Raw genomic sequence first — 17285 nt, forward strand, 5'->3', positions numbered from 1 at the left:
GTACCGCTGGGAACTCAAGTTATGGTACTTAAGCAACCTTCATTTGTTATGCTTCCTGTTAATATTTCTGGTCCTTGGTATGCAGAAAAAAGCTTGCAGATATTAGAAAGAAATTATAGAAGGAAAAAGAAAGTCAAAATAGAAAGAAGAGAGAAAGTGAGGAGGGCCATAGAGAGAGAGAGGAAGAGAGAGACGGCGAGACAGAGAGCATCAGAGAAGAGAAAACGGGAAAGAGAAGCTGAGCCATTGAAATTTGATGCTGCCCAGGCTGCTTCAGAATTTATTGATGTTCTTAAGAATGTTATGCCTTCTATGCCAAATCTCACTCATTCTATTTTGATTTTTCTTATGTTGGGCATCTGTGTCTGTGTGATTCTGTGCCTACTTCCCATCCTCATTAAGCATTTCATTAATCAAATGCTAGAGTTGCGAGCTGACATTTATCAGCTGGAACTTAAGACAAGGCCTTGATTCCCTCTCCCCCCTGTGCTTAATGGGACGGGTTAGCCAAAGACGGGTAAGTCTTAAGGAGCCTTTCAACACCTAAGACAGGGCTTGTATTGCACAACACGGGCACCGATGACGGGCAAGTTGATAAGGTTATCCTGAGACGCCTAAGCCAGGCGCCGTCACCCTGCTTTTTTGCTGTATGGATTTTTTGCTTCTATAAAATAAAAAAGGGGGAGATGTGGGGAGCCATGATTTCTTGTTTCTCAGGAATCTTGTGAGCTGGCTAGTATATAGTTAACTTGTTTCGGCTCCTAAGGCATTATCTCTGCAAAGAACCTTGAGAGTGTTTGCAAGTTGCTGAGGAATGAGGTGGGACTGGCCGGTTTCCTGGACACAGATAACTGGTGGCTATCAGGACATATGGTAGTCTCTTTCATATGATAATTATGTCTGGGAAACTTTGTGATGATTCTGTAGTTTCTGTGTAAAAGTTAAAAATTTATTTTCTGTGAGGTAATGCACCCATGTGATTGTTAAACTGCACGTACCCATAGGGTATATATTGGTGAAGGTGATTAAATCAGGCGCTTCAGGATCACTGAAGACCGGCCGCATCATCATTTGTGTGTGTGTCTCTTTTTTCATTCCCACTCCCCCTTTCAGGTACTGTTCGACTCGTGGCGGCTGGCTCGCCACACATATGAAACTCTGATATAGTTTATTTAGTAATTTCTATGCCACATTCAATATCAACATATAAATTCCTTTTCTTAATGGGCATTATACTACTGTGTTTCCCTGAAAATAAGACCTAGCTGGACAATCAGCTCTACTGCATCTTTTGGAGCAAAAATTGATATAAGACCCGGTCTATATTAATTTTACTATATTTTATATAAGACCTGGTCTATATAAAATAACAGAATATAACACCGGGTGTTATATTAACTTTTGATCCAAAAAACGCATTAGAGCTGATTGTCCGGCAAGGTCTTGTTTTCAGGGAAACATATCATCACCCAGTTTTATACTCCATGTGGAAGAGTATTAATATAAATATAACTTACATTCAAGACAGACTTACAGTTAAAGATGACAAAAGGATGGAAAAAATTCCTAATTCAGGTTATATTTTGTGTATCTTAACAATACAAAGTTACAATACGTTTTAAACAGTATCATTAATATAGATGCCTGCCAACGAGTAAGTATAAAAGCTTTGCTAATGGCATTTGTCACTTGCTTTCATGCTCCAGTAACATGACTGCAGGTTTCCTGTGCCAGGTGTGAAGTATTTTACCAGATAATTCTGTGGTAACTGATTATATTTCTTGTTTTCCCAAACTCAAACCAGAACTTGAGTTTTTATTGCTGCTATCAACTGGAAAATTATATTATGTTGTTATGAATATATTTTTCTACCAGTGTTTGTTTTCCAGGTCACATGTCTTGGTTCCTGCAGACCTGCTAGTATATTAGGTTTCCTTCTCTTCAGATTATCGACTCTACTTTTTCTATCTCTCTTCTTTATCTCTTCCCTTACCCAGCCATCTTTCATTTGATTTTATTTTCTGCACCTCTTTCCTTCTTTTCACTCCCTTCCATTATATTTTGTTTCTAAATCAAACCTTCTCCTCTGGTGCTTTTTATCTGTGGTGGATTGATTGCACTAATGGCCTCAACCAAGGGCCTCCTTGTATCCACACCCTCTACGCTTTCACATGGTGGTCCTCTTGCATTGTGACTCTGGGATCAGCAACATGGCAAAAGAAGACAACAGCAAACACAAAGCAGAAAGACGGCTTGAAAAAGTGCTTGCACATTTCCACCTCTATGCTTGGTCCCCTGCCGCTGCCATGAGAATGTACCCTGCTGGTCTGCTGAAGATATATGAAAGGAATATTGAATATGAAAGGAATGATCTCCAACAGAGATCATTCTTGACCAGCTAGCCCCTAGCCAATTCACTAGCTGACACGTGAGTGAGCCCAGTTGAGACCAGCAGAGCCCAACCCAGATCCCTGGAACCACCAAGCCGATTCGTAGATATCTTGTAGGAAATAAGAAATGTACTTGTTTTAAACTACTACATTTTGGTGTGATTTGTTATACAGCAACACTAACCAATATAATCTCTATTAAAGATCTAATAGCCAATGCATACTTTTCTGGGTGTTTTTACATAAAATTAAGTAGCATTCTTCCTCTTAGGTGTATGGAAATCAGATAAATACTTCTTTACTTCTAAGTACAATTAAACTTAAAAGACTGGAATGTTCCAGTGGAAAAATTTCATTTTCTGCATCGTTTTTCACTCTTCTCTTTATTGTCCAGTTTATTCCTTCTCCTCTGGATTCCAGAAACTAAGACCAATTTATCTGTTACCTAGGTCCAGATTCATTTAACCCAAAGGAAATCCATTCAAAACCAAAATGGGTGGAGTTTTCTGTCACTGAAAATAATCCCATCATAAATTGGCCAATCCTCTAGGAAGATAGTTGTAGATGACTTTTAATGACCCTTTCAAGCCTCAGATTCAATTATTTCATTCTATTGAATGATCTTGACTTGTCCAAACTTCAAGTCAATGGTTAATAATGATACAAACAAAAATACAGGGATGATACTCCACCTATATGTAAAAAGAGCAGAGGTAGGTAGAAATCATCATTTGCATCTAAGGATTACATTTTGACTTGCTGCCAGTTTTTCATGCGTGGATAGTGACTTCTGAGGACTTTGTCTACCAATCACTACACCCATAAATATCTCTATTATGAGTCATAGTATAATGTGAGAATGTACAGTGGAAAATAAATTTCTGAGAATGTCTACTACATATAAATTATTTTCCTCAGAAGGCATATACACTCTCAATATTGATATGCTAGAAAGAATTCATTTACTCATTTATCAGATATTAATTGAATATTTTCTCTGTATTACTGTAGGCACTGGAATTACAGAAGAGTACAAAGACCTTGCTCTCACAGAGCTTATATTTTAGGGGTGGAGATGGACATCAAAAGAAGTGAACATAAAAAATACAGTATGCTAGTAGGTGGTAAGTGCTAAGAAGAAAACTAGAATATGGTAAAGAGATAGAAAGGGAGGGGGGCTCTTTAAGAGAGAGTCAAAGAAAGTTTCTGTGATGAAGGTGACTTTTTCTGTATGAAGAGAGCCTGCCATAGGAATATTAGGGGAACAGCTCTGAGTATAAGGACCAATATATGCAAAGGCCTTTACTGAATTGCTTTTGGTGTCTTTTTAGGAATTGAAAGGTTATCATTGGAGCAGAAGGAGTAAAGGCATCAAAGGAGGTGGGAGGTGGTGGGGGCAGACCATAGGGAGAACGTATTCCCTGCAAACTATGGCAATGACTTTGGATTTGATTCCAAGTTGTATGGGGAAGGGTTAAAGGGTTTTGAACAGAGGAAGGATGTTGCCTTACTTCCAAAACAGATCACACTGGTTTCTATGTGATCAAGACTGTAGGGAGCAAGGGGAGACAGAAACTAGTTAAGAAGCTATCTCAGTTGTCCAGGTCAGAGATGGGTGGTTTGGACACAAGAGTTGTAAGTGTTGGAAGTGCACACAAAACAGGAGGATGAATGCTGATTGAATTGTGAAGGGACTGCTATTAAGTCATGCCACAAATTTAATAAGGAGAGTGAGAGAAAGAGAAACGTCCACAATGCCATCAAGGCTTTTGGTCTTAGCAGCAGAAAAAATAAAGTCATGCTTTTCATCAGGGATGCCATGTTGTACACCTTCAGTTCCTTCACACTGCAGACTAGGAATGGTGTCTTCTGGCTGTGCAGAGAAGAACCTGTGCAGCTCTAAAGAGGAGAACTGAAAGGTTCTGAGCTGGAATTCGGAGAAGGGTTGGAAAAGCATAGTAACTTTATGGCAAGACCACTGGCTTCTTTAAAATTTTATAGAGTTCATGAATGAGAGCTTAGGTTTTCTAAAACTGCGGTATTTTATCCTGGTTGAATATTAAAATGAAAATGTATAAGAAGCTTTTGATTCCCCACATTTTCCTAGAAGCCACCTAAGCCTTTTACGAAATGATTACATACCAGGTTTGGGGAAGAAAAAAAACCCAAAATGTTTTTGTCAATTGAATTAAATGCTGAATGTAAAAAATTAATGAGGAAGAGATGAACAAGTCATGGCTTTCTCATAGATTTCTTTCAGAAAACATGTCTGCCTGTCTCCACCTGATATTGTCATTATCTTTTTTACTCTGCTTTCTTGGACGGTAATCTTTTTACTTCCAAATATCAAAGGCCCGGGGATGTTCTGAGAAAGGATTGTTCATTCACTCACTTACTGCAACCAAGTAAGTAACTGGGCTGTGTACCATGTTTCCCTGAAAATAAAACCGGGTCTTATATTAAGTTTTGCTCCAAAAGACGCATTAGGGCTTATGTTCAGGGTACGTCATCCTGAAAAATCATGCTAGAGCTTGTTTTCTGGTTAGCTCTTATTTTCGGGGAAGAACAGTAAGCACTTTGAGCAGGTCAGACCATGTCAGTATTTATTAGTGCAGGTTTCATGTCAGTATTTATTACTGCAGATTTCCATGTCAGTATATTATTAGTGACCATTACGATGGTCAGGAACACTGTTAAAACCACATTTAAAATGAACTACTGATTCATATCAACAAAGCAATTGCATGTGTGTGGACAAATAAACTATCTAGAATTATAGCTGATATGGCATAAAATTAGCACAAGAAAGGGTCTGTCATATTGCCATAATTACCTCTTCTGTCAAGAACTCTATTTCCAAGGATAGGAAGTAACCAAGTCAGAGAAGCCAATGGCCAAGGATAATGTCCAAGTATGAAAACTAGAAAAACTTTGCTTATGGGAAGCTATTTTTCCCTCCTTTCTATAAATTTACATTCACCTGAAAAATGTCTCCTAAGTTAGTTCCTGGGGTTGTCAGGAAGCCAATTGAAATAATACAAACTCTTAACTACATAAAATTTTTTATTTTTTAAAGAAATGTAGTTTCATTATTTTCATGTACCTATAATAGTTGCCTTGATGACTAAAGCAAAGCTAAATTTTTACTTGGCCTCTGATTTGTATTGACTCATACATTTCTGAGAATGACTCGTATTACAATTACATACATCCCGCAGGATAGATATAGAAAAGAAGCATTAATGCCAGTTAAAATATGCTTCCATTTTGGCTTACACAACCATTTATATATTTTTTAGGTATTTTAACTTTTATCCCATTTTACGAGACAAAGACACATTTATTATTTAAGTAAGTATAGATTTTTCTGTACATGATACAGTGAAGCAAATTAAGTACAGATGCAGAAAAGAGGTACCATAACGAGACAAAGTTAAGGCAAGAAAGATATTAGAAGGAAGCAAAGGCAGGGCAGAGCACACTGGTCTTCGGAGGAAGATTCAAAGTCAAAAGCGGGTCCCTTTTCCACGCTGTGGTATCTTTCACCAGGATACAAGGGCCTAATGCAATACCTGAAATGTGAACTCTTACGTCTGTCTCTAAAACAGAGATAACAGGCATGCTGTTTGAGAGGTAATGGAATTTTATTTTCTTGTCTGTTCTGCCCTGCAAACCTCACCAAAACATTCATTTGTTTCCATTATGGACCCAGCTATCTATCTAATAAGCAGCACAGCATCTCAGCAAGGGCTTGACTGTACAGTATGTGTGCCAAAGCATGAGTCATATGCCTATCAGAACATAACTGGAAAAGAATTACTCTGAACTCATTTGTTCACTCAATATTTCCCTTCACTCGCTAATCAGCAATATGGTGTCTAGTAGCCATATATATACACATACACACATATAGGTATACGTATGTATATATGTTTTAACCCAAAGTTTACTATTTTACCCACTCTCACCTGCATTCAACCCTTAACTTCCTACCTTATCTTCCTTAAATGTCTGATCTGGCTTCTGCATTATTCAGTAGGGTACCCAATTTTTAAAAGTCATGCTCTCTTTTATTATCTTCAAAACAAGACATAAATTCCAGAGTGTTACTGCTTAGTTGTCTGAAAACTACATTTGAATAGAAAGACTTCTGGTTAAATTTGACAATATAAAAATCCATTTGCTTTCCTGTATGTCGTTAACATTTTGCACAGTTATTTTAATCCCTTTTTAGCTTACAGTTACTGAACTCCCATATGCCAGGTATTAAGAAATACATTTGATGGCATGAAAGCGAAGGAAAGCCCTGTGCTGAAGATATATTCTGCACATCCCTCCTGCCCCTTCTCCACAATCATACCCTACAGAAAATCTGGAAAGAGACAAGTAACAGCATAAAGCTGATGAATAAAGACAGCCCCTATGTTAAAAGAGGAGTTTCAAACTTAATCTCTACAGAAGTTAGTGCTGGCCTGGGGTAAGAAGGAAGAAATGCATGAGGAAAAAATTCCTCTCTGAATAACAAGTCATCCAAAACTTCTGATTGCTCAAGGGGACATGCAAATCTATATTTTTATTTGCAACTTTCTGATATTTAAATGTTGGATACATATCCATTTTATAAACACACACACACACACACACACACACACACACACATCATTGTGACCTCTGATTAAAAGGTTTAAAGGTTGCCCAATATGGAATTGACAAACTAGAGTTGGAGCTTCACGGAAAAGAACTAAGTGAGGTAGGAGCCCACCTTAAGAAACATGTGCCACTTGGCTCAAGAAAGTCAAAACTATGGTGGGGACTTGATCTGGAATGGCAGTTAGATAAGGAAGAATGTCTAAATAAACATGTCCTGGGAATAAAACACTAAATGGAAAAAAAGGGGGTTAGGAATCTCTGCACCCTGAGTTTGGGGAGTCGCACAGAATGTAGAGGCCGTTTTCTTCAGGGTCAAAGATGCTCTTTGGTCATGAAACATCAGAACAGAGAGATTTCATATGGCCTGATCCAACCAAGAGCACCCAGTGAGACATACATGTCAGTGACACCTCAGGGATAAAAAGGAGAGAGGCTTGGGAGGAGAAAGTGCACCCAGAAAGGACAAATACACTGTCAAGGACCACATAACCAGCCACTGGCAGCGGCAGTGTTAGAAGAAGCTTTCTATTTCTAGAATTATTTCTTCTGGGTTATTGATTTTCCTCCCTCCCTCCTTCCTTCCTTCCTTCCTTTTTACTCACAGCATTTGTTATTGGAACATTATAAAGGGAGAAGTGTTCAATTTGTCATTTTCTTACAATATAGAAAGTGAAAAGAAAATTTCTGGAGTTTTATGTGTGAGATAACTAAAAAAATAAATACATCCACAAATGCAAATGAATTAGATCCTAAGTAAAGCCATGTAGATACAATTTTATACTTTATGTATTTAAAATACAGGAAAGTGTTGTAATATAAAATCATCTGTGTGTACATTTTTCTTAGACTTATTGCTTGAGAGTGTATAATCATCATTTTATGCCATCTGGGTTTTCTCAAATGTGTATTATAAATTTATTAAGAAATTTAAAAATACATTTTATTTAAATTAAATATATAAATATATATATATATATATATGCACATATACATATATATTTCTACTCATACAACTAGAGTTTCATGGATGTATGTTTCTGTATGTGTGTGAGTGTACGTGTATGGGTCTAATATATACATATATCTATATATCTAGATTATATATAAACACATATCAAACATTCTCACACATACAACAATTGATATCGCAGGTAAAGTACTTCATATTTAAATGGCAATGGTTTCACTCTTTAGTTTCTTTTGGCTTTTTCTTACTCTTTCGTATTATTTCATCCCATAAATGCTACAAGCTCAGCAAGTGTTCATTTTTATACTTTCAGGATGATTACAATGAATGAAGGGTCATTAAAGTTTAAATAAGAGAAATCAGTGTTCAAAAAAATTCAAAAAGTGTATTAAGGCTGCCATTTAAACCTACAACCAACTGGCAATGTTGATTTGCTAACTATGCATTCTTCCACAGAAACAATAAACGTTACACTAAGGAACACGAGGTTTGAATACTTACATGGTAGAATATATTAAAAAGTAATTTTATCTAATAAACAGTAAAATTCCACTATACTGACCTCCTCTAAAGTTTGCTGCTGAAGGAGACAGTAAGATATTCAACCCAGAAAATGGACAGAATAGGTTGACTCTCAGGTGGGGTATGTATTCTCTGACTCTCACCATCACCATGTAGAAAGATTACGTGACATTTTACTTTTTAATTGCATTGTCTGAAACTGATGACCACCCTGTTCCTTCCATGAGCTGGTAAAACAAACAAACAAACAAACAAACAAAACAACAAGCTTTTGATACACACAAAAAGAATCACATCCTTCTCTAGTTTGTATCTAAAGTAACAATAAATTCAAAATATATAATAGAGGAGAAATGAAGCAAGTTGGAGGAAATGCAACTTCTAAAATATTATCGTATATTGGGATAGCATCAAAGACGGTAAGAAATATGATTTCAAATTTCTAATGTTTTTGGAATGGAATCATGTTTTGTGAGTAGGTAGTTTCTTTGTTAGACAAAAAATAGACCAACAGACAAAAAATTTCAGGTCTATATCTACTGTAATCAAGCAGAGTCATCACTATTCAACGACAACTTAAAATAATAGAAAGAATCTGGGTTTTAGGGTCATAGCTAGTTAGATACAGAATAGGTAAAGGGAATTCAATTTTCCAAATTCAATTTTATTAAGAAAGAATGCATATTTTTATTATTATATTTTACTTATGTACAACTTCTTTTTTAAAAAATGAAAAAAATAACATAAATGCTGTGAAAAGGCAAACCATTCTCACCCATGCTCTCAAGTGGCTGAGTTGCAGTATAATAATGACTACCCAAGAAAGATTGTCAAGTATATCAAAGCGAGCGAAGTAGTTCAATCATTTCTTCAAAAGGAAGTCTAGGAAGGCAGTACGGTACACTAGTTAGGCCTGCAGGCGCTGGAGTCATATTTCCTCAAGTGAATCTTTGTTTCATAATTTGGGGAAAGCTACGTAACCTCTTTGGGTGTTTCAGGTTCCTTCTCTATAAATGATGAAAGTAACTTCCTCTTGGTTTTTGTGACAATTATATGAGATCAATTTTAAGCACCTGGGAATGGCCTGATCTATATGAATAGCTCAATAAATGCTGGATTTATCAAATTTGGAGATTGTTATTAAAAATGAATAGGACTTCTGGTTATGGCAGACCCCATTGTATAAGACCATTGCTACTACTGATATCAAGCAGGAAAGATGAGTAACACATATGGAAAGCACCTGCTAAAGGTACCAAGTGGCTATCAAAGAACAAGGGCTTGAGAAGCCCCAATTCCAGAGAAAGGAAATCACAGAAGTGAACCCAACACCACTTTCTCATCAAGGCATTTGACAATTCTTAAGCCTGGTTCAGAGACTGAGAAGCTGAATAGTACTTCAGGCAGTTTCAGAGTTGAGGAAAATGCAGAAGTTCAGGGCCACTGAGGCCAAAGGTCTGTAGTAAACACCCAGGCCGTAAGTGGAGATTCTTAAAGGACTACACCCTCAGAGTAAGTGCTAATCAGAAAACCAGCTTGTACAAGCACTGATGCCCACCTTAGAATGAACATGGCACTGTACAGTATTCATCTTCCATCCTAACTGCCAAACAAGACACAGTAAACCGTCTCTGGAAAAAGAAACATCATGACAACTTCACAGTATCTCTTTAGTATTCTGTAAACAATGCCCAGCATTTGATCAAAAATTACCTAGCATGGAGGGAGATATGACCCATGAATGAAAATCTAGAGGGGAAAAACCCAGATGACAGAAACAGTCCCATGGGAAATGTAGATATTAGAGTTATCAGCCATGAACTTTAAATAATCATTATTAATATATTTATGGAAATAGATGACAAGATGACTGATTTCATTATGTAATTAAATTTATGCAAAAGAAATAAATGAATACCCTGAAACCAAAAAAATGCATTAAAGTGAACAGTTGATGATTTGAGAGGAAATTTTGAAAAAGATGATACATTTTTTGTGCTTTGGCTTCATCCTAAGTAAACTATATCTTTGGAGTCAACAAAAATAAACAGCTGTGTAACAATAAGGGCCTGCAACTTGTAATAGAATTTCAAATCTTTGGTTGACTAACACAGGGCTACAATATTAGGATAGATAATTTAATTACGTAAAGGAGTCTGTGTCTCCACTGTTTCTCTCACCAGGATGGTCAGGAGAACACTGGGACTTTGGTGAAGGAATACTGGATGCTATAAGCAAATCTTATTTTAGACAGCACTAGTGCTTCCTTTTCTCATTCTTATTACAAGCAAGATTGTTATGAAAAGGGCAAGTGGATTTTCTAATTTATAGATCATAATTTATCTAATTTGCATTGTAAAATATTGCATTGTTGGAGAAATGACAATATATAGAACATGATAGAATTGGAGATAATTTGAATGGTTAGTATGGGTACATTAAGAGTTACTAAGAGAAACACAATTAGCTACTGGAATAAATCATTTGAAAGTAATAAAAATGAAATTTGTGTCAATAAATTTATTTAATGCATTACTAATTTTACTAAGTCCTTTATTGGTATTTTCTGCATAAATCAGAATTTTTCTTCTTACATAAAATATAATAAAATAAAACACAACTAACATTAGCCAGCTAGAAGCAAATTACTACAGAAAGAATTACACTCCCTCTCTATCCATAATTTTGGTTCTGTAAGTTTAACTTGGACAGGAACGCAAAATTATACTCCTTATAGTCTTATGTTCTTTAGATTTTATTAGCTTGGTAACTTAACTAGGAATATTTCTTCTGATTCTGTGGGACTAAAATTGTGTAATACATTGGAATCAGATGAAAAGATTATTAAACACCAAACATTAACAAATATTTATTGAAAAAAACAAATGAGAAAGTCATTTGTGAATTGTTACACATAATCTCCTTGGGAAAGAAAATATGTTTAGGTCTCTTGGGATCACAAAATTAAGGTTTTTAGTCCCAGATTTCTCCTCAGCTAGCTCTGTAACCTCAAGTATGTCATTAACCTGTCTGACTCAGTCTGCTTAGCTATAAATAAAGCTAATTGTGCATGATCTAATTTCATAATTAAGATACATACATTTATTAAACACCTTCTATGTGTCAGTACCTTTATGAAGACTAAGAATATTAAGAATACAGGATACTGTTGAATTATTGAAAACTATAATGCATGTGAAAACATTCTGTCAAATATAATACATTATGCAAAGAACTATTTTATGCTATTATGATTATAAACATTTTTCTAGAAGTGCCAAGAGCATCTACCTCTTGCCGTAAATGCAAAGAGACATTTATTGTGGAAAATTTCACAAATAGAAATTTGCCTCAGGAAAATAAAATGCATGACAATTATCAGGAAAAAAAAGGTAGAATGGGAAATAAGAAACTGCTTCCTAAAGAGGCCAGAGAAAGGACAGTAGGCAAATAATAAAGTAATGACTTCTTTAGAATTCTGCGTTCAGAAGGACTGATGTTCAACAGGACAATAAACTGAGACTATCAATAAAGTGTTGCTTACAGCTTAATATTCCCCATGCCAAAACAGGAAAAAAAAAAACATAATGGAAAATTTTTCTTTGATTAAAATAAAGAAAAAAAATCAAAAAATACAAAACCCACTGTAAACAGAGTATAGGAAAAATAAACTTTTAACTCTTCAATGCAAGACACCCATTGAGAACAGTGTAAATGGAGATAGCAATTTTGATGAGAGAGAGAAAGAGAGAGAGAGAGAGAGAGAGAGAGAGAGAGAGAGAGAGAGAGAGACCACAATAGAACAAACCTCTATTTTAACAAAGCCTGCAGTTAGTGAGGTTTAAGACCCTAGACTTACTGACCCTGCATCTTTCCAGAAACTTTACCACTGTTGGTTAAAACTGTTGCAAACTAACATTCCATAACATCACTCTGCAGTCCCAATAGCACACTAGATTATAATGAAAACGTGGAATGAATAAGCCCCTTTGAGTGATACAATCTCAGCTTCCAGGGGCTGTGATATAAGATACGATGGGCTATGGTATCAAAATATAGCTCTGGATAAAGCACCAAGCAGAATAGATCCTATACGGTATTCTACTTATATTATTGCCCCAAGTAAGTGATTAATTCCAGACAGAAGAATTCTTCAAAGGAGTGGAAACATATAGCCTAGTTATGAGATTTCTAAAAGTTGGCTTATCTAATTAAATATAACTACCCCTCATTTTATAGAAAAGATAAATTTCAGAAGACTTGACCAAAGTGAATCCTTTTAAAATTGTCAACATCTTTTTAACAGGCATGGATTCATTTCCTAAGGGAAAATAACTGTTCGATTGAAAATAAGATATTGAGCCCATATTATGATAAATGTCTATCAATCCATGGATGAATAGTGCCCTTCATCAATACACATTGTCAGACTTTCTCTTATGCTTAGTGACTGACTAAAATATCGTATCTGCTGTTCTTGGAACTTTATTCTTTGTTTTCTTCCCCCAAAGATTAGATTGCCTAATAAACTTTAATTACATTGTCAATAGAGTTTTAAACCAAATATGCTATTATTCTAATTTAGATATTCTGTAAATTTAAGGCTACAATTTAGTAAGTTTCCATTCATTACTTTGTCCATCTGGTAAAATGAAACAAACCATAAGTTTAAATTCCCTTGTTCTTTCTGTCACTTAGATCTCTAATTAGTCTTTCCTACCAGCTTGCAATAACCATTGGTGAAAGGCTGTCCCTAGAACGCTTTCAGTCCTGGGTCATTCAGCCATACACATTTTCATGCTTACTAATACTTTTGGAGATAGAACCAAAAAATTCACAGAAATCGACAAGGCAAAATCAAACAAATAATATCATATACTATATAAATTATCACATCCCAAATTGCAAATCATTTTCTTAGAGTTATTTCATTATACTATCACTAGAATATAATTATTCAATAATTTTATAAAATTTGTGGATTATAATGTAATGCCAATGATATCAGAATAAGAAACAAAACGAAACCCAGAGAATTAACAATTAGTGCTACCCAGTAGATTAAAAAACATCTATTTTTTTTCTGTTTTTTAATGAAGCAAAAGAAACCAAGAAGTGAGAAAATGATTTGAGGTTCATAACTATAAAGTGTTCCTTTCCTGACACCGGAAGGAAAGAACAAATACAGGTCAAGGTCAAAGGGGAAGGAAGTCATCAATACAATACTTACTTCTTTGTATCCAAAGATGATGCGTCCATCCATGAGGAGGGTTGCCTGGAATGTGAAGCTTCCCAGGTTGTAATTATCCTGGAGATGTACGTGGTCCCACTGGACAACAAGTGCTGTGCCTATTAACCCCATCAGAACAGAAAAAATGCAATGAGATAAATATATCATTCAATTCTGGTGGGGGCCTTCACAAAAACATGGAGCTAGCCTACAAATCTAGTAGCAGCATTACTTGAATTTTTATATGGTTAACTGGAATACTGTTATCGAAACAGCATTTGGAATATTGTTAAAGAATTGAGTATTCTCTAAATATTTGGTAAAATTTAACCTCATACTGAGGTTAATATTGAGCCCAGCATGGGGGGAATTTTGCCTTAGGAAGTCCATTAATGTTAATGGGTACTGTCTGCTTAAATTTCCATAAGCCACTTTCAAAATGCAACCTGAGTGAATTGAATAAATTTCAAATACATTGACAAATGCTGAAAGAAAGGAACACATTCAGAAGGCTAGAATCACTTAAAAAAAGACCTGAAAATGTCTCTTCCATACTTAGAATTATACTCTTCCATGCTGAAGAAATTCTTTTAACACTAATGGTAATATTCTTCTTTGATTCACCTGGTCTGCATTTCTGTCTTTGTTGTATTGCTTCCAGGAGGCTGCAAGGTAGCTTAAAGGGCCCCAGGCTAAGATTTCTGAAGCCTCCTTGAAGTACACTGGGATAATTCTTCAGTGCTATATGTCATATTCTGATGAGTCAATCTGCCAGTATTTACTATAAAACTATTAACATCAAATATAAATTAAAACATCATTTAATAGCCACCAGTGAGAATTCATCTACTTGTTTTAACTGACATTGTTTCTTCTCTATTTTTTAAAAGAAAACAAATGAGCAGCTAACACTTTTGCTTAGCTCTTAGTATTAGATTTTCTGTTCAGTGAAAAAAAATCATGCTGCCAAAAAATGCTGTACAGAAAATGAAACTCTCAGAATTAAAGAGTAAAACTTATCTCCCAGGTCGGTAAATATCTGATTAAAAAAGGAAAGAAAAATCAAGAATGCATGACAGAGAGCTTCTGCATTGGTGAAGATGTGGAGGGGCTGGGAAGATACTACCCAGAGGGACACAGAAGTCCACCTCCCTTCCCACATACTTTGCCATATCGATTTCTTTCATCTGACTCTTCCTGAGTTAATCCTGTACAAGAGGAATGGTGTATTTGCAGTATTTTTTATTATAACTTAATGCGGAGAGCTTCTGACCAAGATGTCAGCACAGGAGGCTCCTGAATTTCCCTCCTCACATGGACACACCAAAGGTACAGCTACACACAGAATAATTTCCTCTGAGAGAAATCCAGATACTAGCTAAATGACTATGCATGGGGCAACTGAGAAAATACCCACATTGAAACTGAACCCATCCAGGTGCTGACTTGGATTCTCTTTGGAGTTCAAAGGAGCCACGGGGCATTTACTCCGCCTTTTCCTTTTGGCTCACTCTAATGATAAAACCAGGTCATGAGTATCTCTCTGCAGGGAGCTTACACACATGTCTGGCACCCAGTTTTTGTGGTAGCAGCTGAGGGACAGCGCCCCAGTTCACCTAATTGTGATAGACAATGGGATTTGCATTCATGAGTCCTACAGGACTGCAACAGACAAAGAAGCAATTGTTACCAGGCATACCCGTGAGTGTTTGCCATGGCTATTCATTCTCCCAGAATTCAGCAGAGAGGAAGCAGGCAAAAGTGTCCACCGACCAATCTTTTCCCAGAAGGGGTATGACTACATATTTTTCAAGCTGCTGCATGAGGGTCTGGCATCTAGTTAGCAGTTATCTAGGTACTGACCGTTATCCTCCCAGGGCCCAAAAGACCTGGTGGGCACTTCCCACACCATCTTCCTCCAGCTCACTCCAACAATAAAGCTAAGTGTCAGTCCTTATCTGGAAAAAGCTTGTCTACTCCTGTAGTGCCCCAACTTTTATGGCTGCCATTGAGGTTTAGGCATCTAAACCACCTTGCTCTGGTAGCGAGCAGGGCTTGCATTTACAAGTCATAGGCTACAGCAGACAAAGAAGCAATTCCCAAATGGGTGCAGGAGCACCTCCCCATGGTTGGACTCTCAGACTCTGCAGAAAGAGCAGGCAAAAATGCCTGTCTCCCAGTTTCTCCCTAGAAGAGGGAGAAACTTTCCTGGCTTTTGCTTGAGATTTGTTTCCTAGCAACAAATCAGTCTGCACCTAGGTGCTGACTATAATCTTCCCCTTTAGGACACTGATGGAGCTTGCTTGGGACACTTTCAACTATCGGGCACTACTAAGAACCAAGATGGTATCTTGGACAATCACAAAGGTTTGAGAGGCAACCAGGAGCTTTAGCTGGGCTGACTGATGAGGTTTATGTCCTACCAAGACCACTCTGACCAGACTGTAAGAAGTGGCTATTTTGTCTAATGTGCAGAAACCAACACAGAGTCAAGAAAATTGAGGTAAAAGGGAATATGTTTCAAATGAAAGAACAAGATAAAGCTCCAGAAACCAATCTTAATGAAGTAGAGGTAAGTGATTTACTCAAATGAGTTCGAAACAACAGTATAAAGATGCTCACTGAGGTCAGAAAAACAATGCAAGAGCAAAGTGAGAATTTCAGCAAAGAGATAGAAAATATTAAAAATGACTAAAGAGAAATCTTAGAGCTGAAGTATAATAACTGACCGGAGAATTTTAACAGAGGAGTTCAGCATCAAGCTAGACCAAGTAGAAGAGGATTAATCAGTTTGAAGACAGGGGAGGGGAATTCATCCAATCAGAGGAGCAAAAAGGAAAAAAGCATGAAAAAAGACTAAAGATAGCTTAAGGGACATATAGGTCACCATCAAGTGGACCAATATTTATATTATAGGGATCCCAGAAGGAGATGATAGAAAGGGGCAGAAAGATTATTCAAAGAAATAATGGCTGGAAATTTCCCTAATCTGGGAGGTGGAGATGAGGGGGGAAACCGACATCCAGATCTAAGAATCCCAAAAATACAAGAGAAGATGAATTAAAAGAGACTCATACAGAGACACCTTCTAATCAAATTAACAGAAGTTGAAGACAAAGAAAGAATCTTAAAGGCAGCAATCTGTTACTTACAAGGGAATCCACATAAAACTGTCAGTAGATTTTTCAGCAGAAACCTTACAGGCTAGTGGGAGCATAAGCAAATATTCAAAGTGCCAACCAAGAGTACTCTACCAGGCAAAGGTGTCCTTCAGAATTGAAGGAGAGAGAAAAAGTTTTCCAGACAAACAAAAGTTGAAGAAGTTCATCACCACTAGGCCAGCTTAATAGGAAATGTTAAAGGGATTTCAAACTGAAATAAAAGCATGCTAATTAGTAACAAGAATTATATGAAACTATAAAACTCAATGGTAAAGGTAAAATTCAGAATAGTCTAATACTGTAATGATGGTGGGTACCTCTAGTATAAATGTTAAAACACAAATGTATTAAAAAAACTATACATT

General features: G+C 36.4%; 1 protein-coding gene across 2 annotated transcripts in view; it reads right to left on the bottom strand.

Moving 5' to 3' along the window:
* Nucleotides 1–17285, bottom strand: part of PLXDC2 (plexin domain containing 2) — a 393562-nt gene that overhangs the window by 103671 nt on the left and 272606 nt on the right. For both annotated transcript variants that reach the window (XM_081040277.1, XM_081040276.1), the window contains one exon: nucleotides 13760–13878. In XM_081040277.1, coding sequence (XP_080896403.1) covers nucleotides 13760–13878 — 119 coding nt within the window. The remainder of the gene's footprint in view (nucleotides 1–13759; nucleotides 13879–17285) is intronic.

The sequence above is a fragment of the Rhinolophus hipposideros genome, assembly GCF_964194185.1.
Source record: "Rhinolophus hipposideros genome assembly, chromosome: 1".
Taxonomy (NCBI): domain Eukaryota; kingdom Metazoa; phylum Chordata; class Mammalia; order Chiroptera; family Rhinolophidae; genus Rhinolophus; species Rhinolophus hipposideros.